At 41.2% G+C, this 20,453-nt stretch overlaps 1 protein-coding gene across 2 annotated transcripts; it reads right to left on the bottom strand.

Moving 5' to 3' along the window:
* On the bottom strand, positions 1 to 16,649 carry LOC310941441 (protein phosphatase 1H-like; the record flags this gene model as incomplete). Of its 2 annotated transcripts, none has more annotated exons than XM_083906617.1 (10): positions 1 to 148; positions 278 to 429; positions 2,332 to 2,439; positions 3,156 to 3,219; positions 7,099 to 7,217; positions 7,825 to 7,909; positions 8,092 to 8,204; positions 9,421 to 9,786; positions 10,920 to 11,109; positions 16,414 to 16,649. In XM_083906617.1, the coding sequence occupies 10 exons, from the start codon at positions 16,647 to 16,649 to the stop codon at positions 1 to 3; spliced, it is 1,581 nt and encodes a 526-aa protein (XP_083762743.1). The 2 variants fall into 2 exon arrangements, with proteins under 2 accessions (XP_083762743.1, XP_083762744.1); XM_083906618.1 differs by having other exon boundaries at positions 10,929 to 11,109.
* Between the last annotated feature and the right edge of the window lie 3,804 nt (positions 16,650 to 20,453).

Raw genomic sequence — 20,453 nt, 5'->3', positions numbered from 1 at the left:
TCAAGGCTGACGATTTCCGTACATCAGCGGTATGATGAAGACCGAGATATCGTCTCCGGAGCCCAATCGCTCATTGGTGATCCTCCACCCTCGGTCCCTTAGGACTCCACGGGCTCGCATCACAAGGTCCTGCGCTGCCATTGTGTACCTGTGTCCCCCCGGAGGAAATATTTATAACACAACAAAAACACAGCCGCATGACACGAAAGCTGGAATCTGAGTAAACAAAACCTGTTACCACAAGGAAAGAGAGAAGAAAGAATAAAAGGTACTGCACCTGTGTAGGTCATCAGGGTCGCAGTTGGCTAGAAAAGTGGTAACTGCCTCAGCTACTTCCTCGTTTGATAGGACATCCCAGAGCCCGTCCGTTGCCATCACCAAAACGTCATCAGCTCCGTGCTCATACTGCATTAGGTTGTATACTTTTACCTGCGTAGGACAAAATATTACACTGGTTTTTCGTAGTCCTTGATAACCATTTCCTGCTTATAAATGTCATTTCGTCGCACACCTGGTGCCAATATAATAAACCCTCTACCTATTCCCTGGTTCTCCAGCGTCTCGTCGCCAGATTGTTACAGACCTTTCTGTGGTAAATGTCACGGCTCTCTAGAAAATATCTTAGATATAGTTCTAGTGCTAGTTATTTGCTAGTTAATCTTCTGCTTTCGTTAACTCCTGTGTTTCAGAACGTCCCTCCCTGACGCCTACCTTCTCCGCCGTCTGGATCTGATCTTCGCCTTCACCTTTCCGGTTCCTGCATTGTTCACGTCATCTGTTAACACGTTCTTCAATACACTGTTAAACTGCCGACTGTCTTCGCCTGCCTGCTCTTGGGTCCAGCACCACTTCGCCTCAACAGAAAAGGTACTAAAACTTCCTCAGTGTCAACATTCTCTTGTGTCACTGGATTAAAAAGCATGCAATCCCAGTGTTGCAATGCACCAGGATATCCTCATAACACTGTTCAATGTATAAAAACCCACGAAAGGATTTCTTTAGTGAAATCTATGCAGACTTAACATACAGTATACGCAACTCAATGAATTCAACGCCGTTTTTGTTCAGTGAAAGCTTTCTAAATCCCACTAAAGAGACTTTTTTAAAGTAAGAGAGCGAGAGCGAGGCACCCATCAAGTGTCTTCTGCGTGAACCTGGTATGAACCGACGCGTGAATGAATTAAAGATTAAGCGCAGAGCTTGCGAGAGGGAAAGTGCAAAACTCCAGACAAAATGCTTCAGGAGATGAAAGAGCTTTGAAACCAGCGCCAGACAGTCAGACAGGTGAGCTCTAGTTCTTTTGCAGCAGAGCGAGAGGCAGCAAAACGCTGCTTCTGGTGACTGTGGCACAGAAATGAGAGCAGCAGAAGCGGAGAAGGGAGAGTCATGAGTCAAAACTCGGTAGGAAAGTTAGGGCTCGTAGACGAGATGAAAGAGAGAAGAAACACTGGGTTTCGTAACGATTGCACCAGTTACAGGGAAACAACCCTGGGACAGGTTTAAGGAGATAGATGAGCACAGGCCAACTATAGACACATGATAATCTTGTGGTTTTGAATGGTATGAGCATCTGAAACACAACAAGGCCATTTTGTTGAGGTAAAGCTACAACACTAAGCTACTCATGGGCACAACACATTTTTGGTGGGCATTGGACCATAAATGGCTCATAAAAAAGGAAGAGATGAATGAAGATGTCTTAAAGGTCCCATATTATATCCTATTTCTCCAAGAAACTAGTTCCCTGGTGTCCTAATGAACCTGTCTGTGACAGGCTTTGGTCAAAAACGAAGCATCACAGCAGTTCAAAAAAAGAATGGACAGGAAATGACATCAGCCACAGAGGCTACTGGGAGCTAACAGCAGTTAGCATTTGGAAAAGTGATAATTTGCAGGCTCTAGCAGGCACATTGCTGTCATAAATAACATGTATACACTGGACAGATAAATCCTCTGAGGCTGGAAGTTTGTGTAGGACTCTGTGCTGCACTGTGGAGCCAAGAATAGAACTTTTCACGGACTTCGCAGACTTCCAGTTTTCGGATACTATTGCCCTCACCAACACTCTTTTACGGACAAAGCGGAGCTCCGTGAGAAAACAATTCCAGGAATTCAGCGTCTTGTGACGTCCCAATGAGCGCAGAAGTCAACATAGCGTGTTTTATCACTTGTACTTAAACTGAGGAGGACCACAAAAACATGAGTGAGTCATATTTTTTCACACTTTGCCGACTGGTAGGGCCTCCAGAGTCCAAATATAAGGATTTAAATTATTAAAAAGTTGATTTTGCATAATATAGGACCCTTAACTCAAGGCTATTTGTCTCTTACCTCGGGGCAACAGGAAAGGAATGGCTTGATGTAAATGTTGGAATCATGAACTTTGAGGTCATGGTCGCCGAGCCCTCGTGTCACACCGATAGTTGCCAACACCCGAGCCTGTAAAACACAGATTGTTTTACTTACAGTTCCCGACAGGCTTTTAGGTTTCGAGTCAGTGAGACGTTAATGCGTGCACAGAAAACACGGTCTCGTACTACGCTGAGACACTGCTGTTGTAGTTTGACGGAGGGGAAACTCTAACATATGTTGGAAACATCTGGAGTAAATAAATGACAGGTTTGAGTGTCACAGAGTTTCCTTGTAAAGCAGCTCTTCCCCTCCACCCCCATTGATGCTCATTATGTACTGTATTCACCATAAGGCTGATCTGTCATCATCATGTGCATTTATTTGACTCAATTGCATAATTATATATTTGTTCCCTAGGCTTCATACTTAAAGAGGCTACAGGGAACAATAAGTGAGGCTGTTAGAAGTGGTGTGATGTGTCCTGAGGTGAACGAAGCTTGGAATCAAAATCTTTCACAACACTCTTCCCCTTATTAATCCCCTATGTGAATTCTAAAGCCCTGGCGCCATATAGTCGAGGACTTGTTACTTCTCTTCGCATCAAACTGACTGAACATAAGAAACAAGTCAAAAGTCAAAGACACTCCTGAGTGGAGTATGTCTGCGTGTACACTTTTGGACAACATCATCTCTACCCTTAACCATAACAAGGTAATGCCTGAACGTAACCTTAACTTTAACACATAATCTGACCTTATGTGTCAGAATTTATACCAGAAAATGTACCAAACACACACACTTACCTTTTTTCCTTCACCATATATGAGTGGAAACTTGAGGTCTTCGTCATCGATGGTCTTGTAAGCCCTGTTTGAGAACAACAAAGAGGTCACTGCAGTACTGGGGGGGCCATGTTGGTTCTAAAGATGCTCCACAGTCACCACTTTCTTGGCCCTTCCCCTCACGTTACCTCAAACTTAATTAAATTACCCCCTTTTAAACATGATTTCTTGATATAAACACCAATGCTTACGATGACAATTACTTGCTGGGGTACATTTAAAAAAAATTAAAATAAAAAACAGTCAAAATTAGTGCAAGGGCTGTACACTCTTAGAAATAAAAGTGCTAAGTAGAACCATATAGGTTCTTCGGCTTTTGGAACTGGAACCCTTTTGGAGGGTTCCACCAAGAACCCTTTAAAACCCTTTATTCAGGAAAATGTTTCTTACTGGAACCATTAGTGTTACCAAGAACCCTTGTAAAACCCTTTTGTTTGGGAAAGGGTTTTTCAGAAGCAAATGGTTCCAGGTAGAACCTCAGCCCTTGTAGAAGGACCCTTTTGGAACCCTTATTTCTAAGAGTGTAGGAGATGAGATACCCTGACTTTTTCATGAGGCTCTAAATGCTGAAACGCACTTTCCAAAACGCATCTTGACAGCATCTCTTTGCTAGTCCATCCATGTCTGGTAAAAACCCCACATCTTTCAACCTCCACACCACTATCCTCTTGAGTGAATAATAATAATACACTTAAAAGTCGGAACTGCAATCCTTTCAGTGGGTCCTTAATGCTTTGATTAACCTGAGTGTCGGCGCAGCATCTAGAGTGCAAGAACAAGTGATTTGCTGCTGCAAAACTTAAGTGAGGAAAACGCTTAGGGGACAGGATGTTTCCATATGCGAGCAAAACAACAAATTAAGTTGACAAGTGAAATACACTTAGGAGTGGAGCTTTGATGTCAGAATGAAGAACTCCAAGGATGACACTGATGCGCTTTAGCTGGATTAGATTTGACAGAGGAGAACATCACCGACTTCAAACGTCTCTGGATCTGACCAGGCTTGATCTGCCTAGCGTTTTGCCTTTGTACTGGAGAGGTAGCCTCCTGGCCGTCAAACACTGCTCCTCTTGTAGGAAGAGGGAGAGTGAGTGAGGAAGCCAGCGATGAGTCAGACACATTAAATTATCTTCCCAGTGGTGAATCTGGAAGGAGAGAGTAGGCTGCTGGCTGAAAGGACTTATTTTACTGCTTTATTTTTTCGTCTAATTTGGATTTAAAAAATGTTCAGCTTTGCACTGTTGGCTGGGTTAAATAAACACACACACATTATCGTGGGCTAATGATAAAGATTGGTTCTGGAGGAGCTCCAGATGAACACTGTCATGCCCACCTGGCACCTCCACTGGAAAGCTGCTTCTTGTAAACATCACAATAGCCAGAGGCAAAATCATTACCACGTCTTTGGATTTTCTCAAATCTCATAATTATTCTCCAGCTGCCTCACACTGTGAGCCCGGTTACCCTTCAAACCTGGAAGCTTTGAGAACACCTCTGTGTCTAATGGATAGCTCCGAGGCAGAGGAACAAGCCATAACACTCTCGGTTACGTCTAGATTTTCTTGTGTTATTGAGTTTTCCAAATGAATAAAAAGGTTTTGTGGAAAAGTAATCATGTATCTGTCCAAACAAACTTAAGAGAATTACTAGATTTGTGCAATTTCCTGCAGCTCTGTGGACAGCTTTAATGTTTCAGTAGATTCTAGTGGTTTTACAACCCACACCTTAACTCTTTTGGTTTAGTTTGATCTGTTTCTTGTTTCCTGTTTTATTTTGTAGTATGTCCTTGAGGGCGTACCTTGTTAAGTTTCACTTCCTGTCCTGTCTTCCCTCTTGATTGTCTGCCAAGCCCTAATGTGATTCACCTGTGGTTTTTTTTTCCCTGCCTCTCCAGTGTCTTAGTTCCTGAGTTTTCCACCTGTTCCTGGTCGTTTTCTGTTCCCTGCGTGTCAAGGTATGTTTCTGTTTTACTTCTTGCCATTCCCTCCTAATAATATTGTATATAGTCCCATGCTAGGGGGTGGGTCTAAATATCAATGTGGTGATATATGCAATCATGCAATCTGATAATCTATACGCGAGGGCAAATATTGATATTTTAAATGGGGTCATATTATACCCTATTTCTCCAAGTTAAACTAGTTCCCTGGTGTCCTAATGAACATGTCTGTGACATGCTTTGGTCAAAATACCATAAGGATGAAGCACCACAGCAGTTCAATCACCCTGCCAAAAGAGCCCTGTTCAGAACGCTCTGTTTAGTAGTATCTCTTTAGGTCCACCTTAATAAAAAAAAAGTAAAACAAAACTTAAGGGACAGGAACTGGGAGCAGTTAGCATTTAGAAAAGTGATCATTTGCAGGCTCTAGAAGGCACATTTCTGTCATATATAACATGTGTCCACTGGACAGATATATCCTCTGAGGCTGGAAGTTTGTGTAGAACTCTGTGCTGCACTATGGAGCCAAGAATGGAACTTTTCGCAGACATTTCCGGTTTTCGGATATCGTTGCCCTCGCTAGCACTCTCGCGTGTTTGACTGACAAAGCGGAGCTCCACGAGACGATAATTCCAGGAATTTAGCGCATTGTGACGTCCCAGTGAGCACGGAAGTCAACATCGCGTGTTTTATCTCCTGTACTTAGACTGAGGAGGACCACAAAAACATGAGTGAATCATCTTTTTTCCTTTGCCTACTCATAGGGCCTCCAGAGTCCCAAATATAAGGATTAAAATTATTAAAAATTTGATTTTGCATAATATGTCCCTTTAACAAATTAAGGCGTCACTTCTTCATGTCTCCTTGTGGTGGCGCTGCTAAAAGGAATGAGAGAAACTGGGGCGAGAGTTACTTAATACTTAATCTACGTTAAGAAACGCCCCATCCACGTCCATTACGTAGACTTTATGCACTTTGTTCTCTATATTGTGAAAAAATAGCGAAATCCTGCACATTTAACATTTCACAGACATTTTGTTTTCTTCAGTTAGACAGATATCGTGATGTATCGCTATATGACTATCTTGCAATATATTGACTATCACATAATTCATATTATTGGTACTGTTGACCGTATCGTGCGGTACCTACTGTACTGTATAGATGGTGGATGAAGACCTCTTCACTGTATTATATTGAGCTAATTCTGAGGTATGGAAAACAATTATTTGCTTAATTTTTAGGTGGTATTAAATAAATGAAAATCTAAATACTGCATTTAGTGATTGTAAGACATTGATACCACTATACTACTGTATGCAAACACCAAAATTATGTATTTCAAAGAATAAAATAGCCTGTTGAGACATAGACAGCATATTAAAACGACTTTAATGCATTCATGCAAAGAGAAAATAACAGTAATCTTTACAGAGGCTACAGAGGAGGCAGCCTTACTGTGAAATATACATCACACACACAGTACAGTATGGGTCTCAGCGTGTGCCTCTAAAAGCACGCCTCATTACCGACTTCCACTGCAGCCACAATTAAACAGCATGGTGCCTGTCTCACCCACATAACACTGCACATACAGGAGCATCTATGCCGTGTCATTATATGGTATCAGGTTAGGCTGCTCCCTCATTAGCACTGTGCACCGCTCTCCTCAGCTCTCGCTGTGTGGAAGAGTCAAAGCAGCAGCTCAGAAGGGACAACGATGTGGGTAACAGCAGGGATTCAGGGCAGACCTCAGTGTGATAACCGTCAAATCTTTTTCAGATTACTGTTTCATTTAAAGTGGATGCAGTTTAGTTGCAGGGGCTTGGTTTTTAAAGAAATGGAATCATAATTTGACATAATTCATGGCGAGAGGGAGACTTGTTTGTGGCTGGAGGAGTGAAAATGTGAGTGTGTAAAAAGAGGGAAAATTAACGAGTCAGAGGGGAGACTGAAGGGACTTACCACCCGTTCATGGTGAAGTCTCGGTAGAGCATCCTCTTGCCCACCTCCTTTCTCTGAACTCTCCGGGGAAATTCCAAGTGCGTGAACTCATTTCCTAACAGGTGAGGCTGCATGAAACCCTGGAGGACGCACAATGATGGTCTGGAGTCAGTCAAGCAGCTACATGTGTGGCAGATTTGCAGATGATGTGAAAGTGACTTTCCATTCCCCCCTTTGACACTTCACTCATGAGGCCAACTCAAAGTCAGATTTTGAAGATTGAGATGATGATATGTTGCTGACAGTATACTGGAAACTATACCTTATTTATGACTTAAAGGGGTCATATTATACCCTAAATTTCCAAGTTAAACTAGTTCCCTGGTGTCCTGATGAACAGGTCTATGACATGCTTTGGTCAAAAATACCATAAGAATGAAGCACTACAGCAGTTCAATCACCCTGCCAAAACAGCCCTGTTCAGAACATTTTGTAGTATCTTTTTAGGTACCCCTTAAAGGGCCACCTTTTAAAAAAAAAAAAAAAAAAAAGACACCCGCTATGTTGTTCCACATTCAACTTTCCAAAACCAAATTTGACATTAAATTTCACAGTGAAAAGACCTAATTTCAAGTAAAAGCCCTGCAAAGTATTTACATATAATCAGAAAAGTCTCATTAATAAATGTGAAAGATTCCATATAGGTCACATACAGTCGAGTCAGACAGTGGAGTGTGTTTTTCTTACCAGGAACTGAAGCCGCTGTCGCTCAGATTCTGGGGTGAACTCCGTTGACATGGGGATAATCTCATTGTTCCTAATAATGACAGCCCTGCAGACACACACACACACACATAGTTGGGCAAGTATGGTACACCCAATTAAAAACAACAAGCAGCTGTGTGAGCTGCGCCTCCCCCCACCCCTCTCTGTCCCAGCATGTTCATGCACTGCCATAAAACGTCTATACTGTACTGCAGTGTAATTAAATCTGCATTAATTTCTGGCACACACCTGCTGTCACCTGCATTCCCAACGTAGAGTTTCCCAAGCAGGTAAACAACACTTAGAGCCGTGCATCCTCCGGTGACGTTGAAAGCCTGCTTCTCCTTCTCAATCTGGGCATCCTAGGAAACGGAAATACAGCGATAGTAGTTTGGGTTCATGGGATAGTGAGGGTGATATTGAAAGAGCTTAGTTATTTCACTCTGGTTTCCACAAGGTAAAGCTTAAACCCCATGTATTGCTTTCCATTGCCATCTAGTGGTAAAACTCAGGGCTGTTTTTTAAAATACATCATATTCAAGGACTTTCCAGGCTCCATTTCCTTAAATCCAAGGATTTGATACAGCCTAGTTTGAGATTAGGATGAAGGTTACAACTTGTACAAAACAAACATCTTACAGATACAGAATAGCAAGAAAAAAGCTTACATGTATGAATGAAATCAAAGGTTCAAGAATTTTAAAAGCCCCAGAAGCATGAATACTGCATACATTTTGCCTTATAAAATGAAAAGGAAACACACAACCGAGTGGTATAAAAGAATCTGTTCACACATTTGAGATGCAAAAACCTAGATTTCCTGTAGTTTACATATTGAATGTCTTTGATTGAAAAGCCACATACAGCAGTGAGCGAGACGCTGCCATTGAACTTGATGAAGAGACAGAAATCTGCAGCCTTGTGTGCATTGACTCCTCCTGAGTAGCATTTAGCAGCAAGGAGACATCATTTCATAAGCCAGCTCTGTGACGCCACAGCCAATTATAGCTGTCAACAGAGACGCTAAAGGTTGTGGCTTTTGTGCGTCTCTGTGAAGTGTGTCCTCCTTTTGCCAAATGTGTGCGTGTCCTCAGCTCTGCAGCTACTCTCGGTGTATGAGTAAGTGCCGCTCACATCTGACACTGAGCGCAAGGGATTGTGTTACTGAATAACAGCTTTTGTTTATAAACAAGAACATATTAATGGATATGTCATCAGTATGTGCATTTCCATATCTGCCAGGCATCCATGTAAATATTTAGTAGACACAGCATGGGTTTACATAAATACAGTGACGTGGGAATACAATCGCATCAGTTATTCAGTTACTTAGTTGAATTCAAGGTGTAATGATTTAACCATTTTCAGTTAAGTAAGTTGTGATGATTTATATATTAGTGATAATTTACTTGTGGAATAATCTGCCACATTTCAAGGTCCAGTGTGTGAAATGAGTGACATCTAATGGTGAGACTGCAGACTGCAGATTTCTCCAAGTGCATCACAGTGGCTACAGTTTTTAAAGGTAATGACGGAGGGTCAAAGCAGACTAATCATGACTCGGCATTTCTCTCTCACCATCTCTTTGAAGGCGTTCTCTATGGCTCCTATCACCAGACTCTCGTGCTGGACCTTTTTCTCCGTGAAAAAGCGAGGTGGAGGCGGGGTGCTGCACGGGGAACCCGGCGTACCTGCGGCGCCTCGCAGCGAAGCGGCCCTGGTCAGGGAACGATGAGGGGTGTTCCCCTGGAGGTAAGGGTTGCTGTCGGGCTCTTCGCCCAGCACAGTGGGAGGTAGGGAGGACGGGCTGCGCAGGATCTCGATCACGGCCTGGAGCTGGCAGGCGATGTGGTGCTGCAGCAGACGGGAGGCGACGACCGCCGCGCCTGAACCGGCGTGACCGTCAAACAAAGCCCAGTAGTGGAACACGAGTCCTTCGCTTTCCTGCATACACAATATAATCGTGTTATAGAGGAGATACAATGAATCACAGTCTGTATTACAGACTCGGAGATAGAGCTGTGCAGGGTAGACAAAACTATTTATTGTGATATGTTGGGATATTACAGTAAAAATAAGGCAATATATATTGCACCCCCCCACCCCCCAGTAGTATGAGTGAGTCATTTTTGAGACCCGAGAAAAAACATTGTGACTCATTCAGTCCAACAGTGTGTGTGCAATCTGCAGGGGTCAAACCTCCTCATTTCATCCTTTCATTTCTTTCTGTAGAGGATAAAAATCCCTAGGCTCCCTGTCATGCCTGTATCATCACGCACAAAGCTTGGTATTCATTGACCTTTTTAATACGATCATTTTTCCTGGAAAATTGCGCTGAAGCTGCTGCAGCTGTTTTAGCGCTTCACACTTAAGTTCTTTTCTATTCTAAAAAAAAAAAAAGGAATTGATTAAATAAACATTTTTAATTTAACACTGTAGATTTAGCCAAAGGTTCAGTCTTAGTATCTACCGATGCCAATATTAGTCCAATACAGTCATTGTAGACCATTTATGAACTATGAATCTGTTGACACATTTGCGCTGAGTCATTCCAAAGACATAATTCTTCGTTCATAATTCCAACTTTTCCAAAAAGAAGAAATTATCAGCCCTAACATGACTCAGCTAAAATGCTTTTTTTTTGGATGATTTGTATTTTTGCATTTATGCATTTTTACAGTGCAAAGTAAAGCATGCAATATATATATGTGTATATATACGTGTATATATATACATGTGTATATATATGTGTGTATATATATACATATATATACATACACGTGTTTATATATATACGTACATATATATATACATAGGTGTATATATGGCATTCTTTCTGGTTTGCAAAGGCCACCGTAGTTCTCTGACATTGTCGCTCAGTACTATTTCTACCACACTGGACCTTTTAAATGCAATAAAAACAGTAGTTTTTAAGCTCATATATTTATTATATTATAATATTTAATATTTCAACCATATTGTTGGTGGCTGTAATGTGAACGGTGTGCTGTACGTATAACTGCACAGTCTGTGCACATATTCTCAATGCAGTAGATTGTGTTTATGTGTTTACTCACTTCCTCCAGCTTGTTGTGCTCCATTTGCAGCCCGTGGCCCTCTCCATTAGGCAGGGAGTTGCGTCTCTTGGCGGTGGGCGTGTTGCTGGGCGTCGATTGAGGGCAGTAGCTCATCGGCCTCCTTCTGGCCACGACGACTGTGCAGCACGCCTGGTCCTCATTCAGGGCACTCTTACCAGCATTAATCACCCTGTAAAAGGAGGGGGAAAAGGACAGTGGTTATAGTTTTACAGCTTGTATTTACCTCCACTCAGTGAACTGTCTGATTTTGTAAATGCAGCACCTTAAATCTGCCTTTGTGTATGAAAAGTGGTTCTACACCTTGCCTTGTATAGAAATCCTATTTGGCTATGTACTTGTGGTGTGGGTTGTGTTACTCCAGTTCAATTTTGCTCAAAACAACAGATGCAGGACTTGGCTGTGCCTTGCTATTGTGACAGCTGCGCTATATAAACGAGAGGTTGAATAAAAGGCAACATCAGACGCTTTCTGCTGGACAAAAACGGCACTGGCGGTATTTCATGGTTATGATGGCTCACTGCGTGAACACGACAATTAGAGCCACAGCCTGAAGTTCATCTCTGCTCTTTGTACGGCTCGTGTTCCTGATAAAGATCAAACGGGAGCGTTTGTTTGTGGCACCGCTGTGCGCCAGGACAGTCACAGTCACAGTTGTATGTGTTCTAACTCAGCTTTATCTGTGTACAGAGAGACACATGACGGGTCTTTTTCTTGTTCTGATCTCCATGACGTGAGACGCGAGTGACTTGATGACATGATGTCTCGCTCACAAACATGCAGTCCTATAGCAAAGGGATGGAGAAAGTAAAATGTTGCAGCAGTGAGAGTAACAGACATCTCTGGAGGCTTGAGAAATTGACATGTCTATTTATAGCATCAGGCTGTAGGATGGTTTTCTGCTAGACAGAATTATTGTCTGGTTCTTAGCCTCAAAGGCTTGATAACCTTGTATTGAGGCACAGAGAAGACAGGGTGATGAAGACGAGAGATTCATCCATGCATGTGTGCAAAAACATGTTTACTGGATATCAGAATCTATTTATGAGTTTGTTTATTATTAGGATGTTCAGTTCAATCTACACACACACATAAACATATATACACTACTCACAAAAAGCTAGGGATATTCGACAAGAACATCCGTATGAATAGTTCATGCTTCAGTGATATTCTGAACAATTGGACATGTGCATTCAAAAGTTTAGAGAAGGTTAACTTAAGTTCGCCTGTAAGGGTTATAGTGCATTCTGAAATTTAATCTAAAAGCCAAACATCGTATATATATATATATATATATATATATATATGTGTATATATATGTGTGTATGTGTGTGTATGTATGTATATGTGTATGTATGTGTGTGTGTATATATATATACTGTATATATAGACATACATATACACATACACATACACACACACACACACACACATATATATATATATATATATATATATACACAAATGTATATGTGTGTGTATATATATATATGTAACATGTTTAAATGTAAGAGAGGCACAAGGTTTATCTGCAAAGCCTGGAAAGTTTAGCTGTCCTCTGCACATGTCTGGATACTGTCAAGATGGAGAAGAGGGAGGAGGAGGAGGAGGGAGGGAGGGAGGGGTAATGGATAAAGGAGAGGAGAATGAATCAATAAAGTCCTCTTGTATCTGAAAGTGGAAGAGCTCACGGAAATAAACACCAGTAGCGGGAAAGAATTACACATGAGACAAGGCAGCCTTTTGCCATGCCTGTGGTATTAATAAAGCTCGTAATGTGTCGTTTGTCACGCGTCGCATTGCATAAAAGCAACTGATCGCTCAATTCTGCGTCAACTACAAGTGCACCGATACATTCAGCAGAGACTGCGCCCTCATTTAACGCAGCCATAAAACACAGTGACACATTAACCACATCCACTTTGATACACTGGAGTCCAGGAAGCCTTTTTGTCTGCTTCATCCAATCTGCTGTCAAATCGTCATGCCATGGCCTGTGTTGTTGTTGCTGCAGTGTGTGTGTGTTCGCGCAGTAAAAATGTTTCTCTGGACTTCTGAAACATGAATGGAAGAAAAATTGTCCTTCATAACTACAGTGCATTTAATTGAATCGCCCTGTTGTACTTCATGAAAGATGCAGCTGCTGCTATTGTGCACTTGTGATTGCGAGACTCCTGCTGCAACATCGTTTGTCATCATTTCACCATTTGCAGGAAGAGTGGTATAGTCACTTTATTTCACTGCCAATCAAATGTCTTTCTCATTTGGAACAATTGGCTTTCCATCCATTAGGAATAAAAACCCAATTTCCTCTCCATTGTCGAGCGTCTAATTCCCTCTTTGTTTCTCTAACCTCGGCAACAGATTCTGGGAACCCACAGATAGAATAATTATTTGGTTGAAAGCTTTGCTTTTATCCAACTTATAGTAGAACATGAAGGGAACAATAACGGCATGTTCAATTTTAAACAAACTGAAAAAAAAGACTCAAAGATTAACCCCTAACCCACTAAAATTGCAATTTGAAACCATGCATTATTGTTATAATGTAAGCTAAGCGTGGGAGTGAGCAGAGACATTTTGTATACAGTATATGTTTCAGACTAAGCTTTTTTTGATAGTGAAGCAATCACATTTTTAATTATTCATATTTTAAGCCACGAGTTCAACTTTAAAGATTACAAGAGAAAATGTTTTTATGCGTGAGTGTAAATGTTCCGAAATTCAATTTAAAAAAACAAGATAAACTAATTTTACCCTCCTACATTCTGACATAATAACATCCATAAGCTTCCAAACTGTTGAACAATAGTACACAGGGAATATGTGAATGTCAAAGGGACATTTTTGAGTTTGAGCAAATGAACTAGAAATACGGAGTCTAAAAACAGACATATCAACTAAGGTTGCTACATAGAATTTTATTCTCAAAAAAGAAAACGTTTTAACGTAATCAATTCTACTATTTGTATAGTATAAATAGAGTATAAATGTTGAGCAAACTGACGCCAAAGCGGCTGCTGTAATGACAATAGTGGAGGCTTTAATTACAGATAAATGCAGACCGAGAGCTGAACTCGTAAAGCACACCGGTCCCAGAGTGACACTTCATGACTGCGCGCTGAGCATCTGTGCGAGTGTGATAATCCAGGAGGCCAGAGAAGAGAGGAAAAGACAATTTAAGTAGTTTATAATGAGAGAAAAGCACTTAGGAGAACAACCTTATAGAAAGGGAGCAAACGATGATTGGAACAAAGAAGTGGGCAGATATATCTGGCATTATGAGAGAAATCAGAGATCCTTATCTTTACTTTCCCTCTTTCATTGTTCCGTGTATGTTGTTGTGAAATCCGTCCACAGACGTTAACGCTATCAGGGTGGAGAGGGAGACGGAGAGACAGATTGCTTTCTAGGAATCGATGTTTGCGAAACACGAGCCAAGGTTAGAGAGGGATAAGGCTGGAGCAAACTGCAACTGCACAATCTAAACAGCACTGTGTGTTTATGTGTGAGAAAGAAGCCGTGATGTAGGTTTTTATTTGTTGTTAATGTGTTCAAAATAGATGCAACACACACACACACACACACGCAAAGCCAAGATAAGGTGCTTTTTACTGTGAGTCACGGTGGTGAATTAATGATAAAAGAAGGATTTGCTAAGAAACTAACTGCTGACCTTTAAAGGGTAACTTAACCCCAATCTTCTGAGGCTAACTCGGAAGGGAGAGAGAGGGTGGGGCAGTGTAAAAATGAGTGACGAGCAAAGTACTGAATTGTTAGAATCAGTTCATTAAAAAGATTTGTTTACATAGGGTTAGGGTCACGGGTTGTGATTTTTCGGCAGTGTTGTCGCTAAATACACCAGACTCCTCTGTTGGCTACATGTTGGCGATGAATACATGGTTTCCTGATTTTTAAACGGCTCATATTATACCCTATTTCTCCAAGTTAAACAACTCCCCTGGTGTTCTATTGAACATGTCTGCGACATCATCATTTGCAGGCTCTAGCAGGCACATTGCCATCATATATAACATGTATCCACTGGACAGATAAATCCTCTGAGGCTGGAAGTTTGTGTAGAACTCTGTGCTGCACTGTGGAGCCAAGAATAGAACTTTTCGCGGACTTACGGTTTTCAATCAGTGGCTGGCAGTATGTTAATGTCACATTTTAGCCGTAGTAGTGTAGGTTTCCTATATTATTTTGTTGTGGGGGCTTCACTTCCTGTCCTGTCTTCCCTCTTGATTGTCTGCCCCGCCCTGATGTGATTCACCCGTGTGTGGTTTTCCCAGCCTCTCCAGTGTTGTTACAGTTCACCTGTGTCTGTGTTCCCCACAGTTTTCTGCTCCCTGTTTCGAGGTATTTTTCTGTTTTTTTACCTCTTGCTATTCCCTACTAATTTAGTTTGTCTCGCTCTACTCGCCTGGTGTCACTTCTTCGTGTCTCCTCGCGGCGGCGCTGCACAAACGAATGAGGGAAACGCGATGTTTACAGCGGTATAATGGCGTTCAATTCATAGACTTATTATATTAGAGAATAATTTGAGAAATCCAGCACTTTTAACTCTGAACACGGACATTTTGTTTTCTTCATTTAGACAGATATCGTGACGTATCGCTCGAAGATGTGTTGCAATATACTGACTATTGCGTCATCGATGTATCGTGATATTATCGGTATCGTGAGGCACCCTGTGATTCCAATCCCTACTCGTGATGCTGAATATGATCATATTTCAGTGTAAACTGCATGTGTATAGCTGTTTTTTCTCTTTATCAGTTTACGATAAAACCGCAGTGCAAAACGCATCGTAATTACATCAGCGCTGATGATTTAATATGTAAATATTCAAATCTACAGACCGGTCGAGTCTTGTTGAACTGGTGTCACGCAATCACACACTGACACTCAGGGGGGAGTCATAAATAGATCACAGTTGTAGACTAATACCCAGATGCTGCAGGCCGCCACGTGAGCGAAGCCCAGCTTGAGTGCTCTGATCCTCTGGGAGAGTGTTGTCGTCATTTTTTTAAATCGGCAAAAGGTTTAAATTTCATGGCAAAAGTGGAGGCTGGAAGATGTTTGATATTATCGCAATTTAAAATTCATCACAGTATGTTTGTGGTGCAGGATAACAGTAAATGGGGACAAATCTGATATTCTACACGAGTAAGAGGCTGCCTAGCTCGCCCACATACAGTCCTAGTGATTTCATTTTGAAGCAACAGTCTTAGTGGTTATTCCGGGGCCTCATAAAGCTACAGTGCATTATAAGCTTATCATGATTTCAGTTTATGCTCATGTCATTTTTCTGCCTGCATCCATCCATCATCCATCCATCCATCCATGGCGTTAGGTGATTGGATGAACACATGCAGGCTCCACACAACACACAAAACACATCATTGAGGGGGTTTAATGACCCAGTGTTGACACAGAGCAGGAGCCAGCTGATGTCGGTCTTACTTACTCAGCGTACCCGGTGGCCCACGGTAATCTCCTGGTCTCCTTCATTATGAGGATGGGCCGGGAAATGTGGTCCGCTGAGCACTCGATCTCATCCAAGGACAGGCCGAGGAACTCGGGTCTTTTATACGGAAATTTCAGGGGCAGTTCGGATCCAGGGTTGCCTCCTCCGCCGGAGCTGCCCCCGGCCATGATTCCACCCATGAATCCGGCCACGGCGGACTTGACCCGTGTGAGCATGTTGGAGGCGCGTCGCGGCGGGGCGTCCGTCGGCCGGTGCGCGGCGCCGCGGCTGCCTTTCCCCGGATTCCCCCCCAGCTTCGGCCGCGCTGTTCGACGACGGACGGGCTCAAAGGAGACTCGATGAGGAAAACCTCAGATGGTGGAGGCTTAATTCATTCATTCATCCATTCATTGATGGAGGCCCGTTATGATCGCAAACGGTCCTTATGATGATAGTAAGCCGCGCACATCCCCGTGGAGCGTCATTGATAACAGCCCTGTCGCCGTGAACGCGGAAATGCTCTGAAGATTAACGAGTCATGTGACGCGTCTATGGATGCACACTGCAAAAAGGGGGAAAACCGGATATTTGAGTTGAATTCATCCATGCATCCATCCATACATGCATCCATCTTTATTATTAAATTGAATGATAAATTAGGTAGTAAATTATATCGAAATATAAATTACAACAGTTCCTTTGATAAACAACAAAATAAAAGGACGTGAGATGTAAATGAGGAGCTTATAAATGTACACTGACTATGTATAGATTCAGTGTAAAATGCCCCCCTCCTAAAAGAAGCTAAATAAGATCAGCTCTCATCCAGGTTTAATGATAAATGTCAAAATCAGCAATCATGAAAGTAAAACATGTTGGAAACAGCCGGAGCTTGCAGTAGTAATTTCTTGCACTTGTATCAGTAATCACAAGAATAAAGCAAATTTAGTGCCTGACTTAAGTCTCTGCTGTTTTTGGGTGTTGTTTCAGAACCATGGACAGACTCTCCATGGTTCTGAAACGACACCAAAACACTTGGGCGTTAAATGGTTTAATGTTTTCAATTAATTTATGTTTCTATGGGGGGGCAAAAAAAAAAAGCCACAACGTAATCCCCGTCATTTCCTGTGGACCTGCAACAGGATGCGTATCATACATTACTGATACTCGTGTTGTTTTCTCAATGTTTTGGCATGTCCCAATCAAGTTTCCAAAGCTTGACAGGGCAACAGAAGGTTGGTGAGACATTTTTTTACAGTGCAGTCTGAGCAGAGATTGGTAATTCTTGCAGAGCAGAGGAGCAGTCTTAAAGCTGCTTGCAGGAAACCAGAGAGGTAAAGCAGCCGTGTGGCTGTCGCACAGGAAAACGGAAACCTACATAAATCTAAGAGGAAGAAGTGCACAGAGACACTTTTGTCTGGAGAAAATAAGCACCTGGGTATCTGGGTACTGTCATTCATCATTCCCTCCTCCTTTCTTTCTTACTTGTAGAACTTCCTGCACTTCTACAGCTGTAGGCTCTAAAGGTTTCAGGTGAGGTTGTAGATCAGGCGTGTTGTTTTAAATGGTTTTTCTTTTTGTAATATATGCATTTTGCATCATAAATGCATTGTTATTGTGAGCTATACATTATTCAATATAAAAACAGACACTTATTTTTTAATATTATAATATAATATAATATAATATCTAATTGCTTTATCATGATGGAATTTTGTGATATACTTTTAAAAAATATTGATGCTTTAGAGGAAGTCTCCTGTAGGCCACTTCAAAGGATTTCACTGTATAGCTTGAAGCTTTAAAACATTATTTGTATTATAATATTATAATATTTCATCCACTGAGAGGAGAGCATATTTAAAGGTGCATTATGTAATAAATCTAAAGCCACTGACCATAAAATAAGCATTATTCCACAAACTGAACTCACCAACAACAACAACAGTACAGCCAAAATATTTGCATAAAAACATTTTTTTGATTATGATTTGCAGGCTGCAAAATATTTTTTTTAATGCAAATATTTTGCAGACTGCAAATCATGTTTATGTTTTGAAATCATGTTTTGGCATGTGGCGCCACCTACCGCCGTCTACCAATCATTGCAGTCTGTAGAGTCTCAGCTGCAGAGCAATCACGGGTTGCCGTGAGAAAACGAAACCTAAAAGACCCTGGAATTTTGAATTTGAATGTAGTAACCGTTTTTGGCCACATTCTTACATATGGCACCTTTAACTTGGGGCTATCATAAAATTCAATGTAATATTTGTTTTAATTGATACCCACAGCTCACCAAGTAAATTAGTCATTTTTTTTCTTAAGATTAATGCGCTCATGTATTAAATGTTGTGATTGTATAGTTCATGGAAATGTTTGGTTTACTTATTCCAAATAATATTAGGTGTTACAGAAATAACCGTTTTTGTAGTCCGGCACCAGGGACCACATGTAACACGTTTTTTTTGGGAAAAAAACCAATATTACTTTACTAATACTGAGACAAAAACTTGAATTTCTTTATCCCATTCATTCATTCCCTTCATTCATAAATCCACTAAGAACTGCACATATGTGTTGTTTCAGTGGAGTCACTTATGAATGACTTACAATAAACAGTTATGACAGTGTTGTGACTACACAAAAAAAAAAGGTGCCGGGTGTTGTGATACACACAGAATCCCAGTAGGTAGAGCCATAACACAAAAGTAGTGTTGACAACTTAATGTCCACGGAGTTTGTTTACAAAGCATGTTCAGGAAACACTTTAATTGTACATCTGTGAAATAGCTACAAAGGCTGGGAGGGAAAAAAAATAATGAATAGATCAAACTTTGTAGTTTGCTGAGCATTGCTCAAGGACTGTGCATAAACAAGTGCTTTTGTTTATGTAATTCCAGGAGGTGTATCTTTTTAGAAAAAGGAACAGTTTTGCCTTTAAGGTTGAACCTGTTTTTAAGGGCATGGTTGCAGTAATCACTTTACTTGTGAAAAGTAAATTTATAGTCCTGCAGTCGGATGGCATTGTGCAACACTGCATTTAAAGGAATTGCAGCGACTGCCTGTGAAACACGAGTGAAGCTCCAGCAGTGGAAGGCGGTGTCGCTGTTGCAACACAGACTCACAGTAGAGTATACCTGTGTTTCTGCGTTGTGTGACATGTCAGACAAATGACATCGTGTTTGTGTAATCTCGTCCAGTCCGTGTTTTTCATCATTAGACTGAAAATCTCACAATGTTGCCTCAACGTTTTGCAGTTTCTGGGGAACTCCACTACTGCAGCACGCCATGCACCTCACACAGATTGTTGTTATGGATGTCTGGAAGTGTCACTGTCGAATGTAATTATTATTATTAATATATTTTTTTTTTTAAACTTAAATTGCTCACCTTAAGTTTACAGAATCCTTGAATATTTAAGCAGCTACAACTCTTCTTTTAGCTAATCTTTTAGGGGGTTATCTGCTGGTTTGTTGTTTATTGCCTTGTGCACCACTATCATTGTGTGGCTGCTGTGAATATTATCTCCTATATGTTACTTGGTTTCTCAGCAAAACACACAACAACTGTGATCTCCACAAATATAGCAGTGCAGTCTTTCAATTGAGATTCACATTGACTTTACCATATTTAGGCGTGCAGTACAAGCGCACAGCCAAGAGGAAGTTTGCACTCTGTAATCATAAAGGTGAGTTATGTCACTTGTTTCTATTGTAATGAATTAATGCCTTGGGTGAGTGTTTTCTTGTTGTTGCGACCAAATGAACAAATCCACAAAACGTATTGTACCTTGAGGTCTGAGGCGTTTCACCTGATCACAACATCATGTGTATCAAGTAACAGCTATTGAATGTGAAATGCATTTGGGTTGACTCACTAAATTAGATTTATTTTTAACTGTGAGAGATTTTATTTCAGGAAACATGGTGTCAGATAATGTGGGAGTTTAAGACTCAAAGCAATTGGAGCAGAAAGAGTTAGTATTTCTCCTAAATTGCATTCCATTTCTCTGATGGTCAAACTGATATTTAAGAGGCATT

Source organism: Microchirus variegatus, assembly GCF_963457635.1.
Source record: "Microchirus variegatus genome assembly, chromosome: 20".
NCBI classification, from domain to species: domain Eukaryota; kingdom Metazoa; phylum Chordata; class Actinopteri; order Pleuronectiformes; family Soleidae; genus Microchirus; species Microchirus variegatus.
The sequence above is the reverse complement of the archived record's forward strand: the minus strand, read 5'-3'. Positions and strand labels throughout refer to the sequence as shown.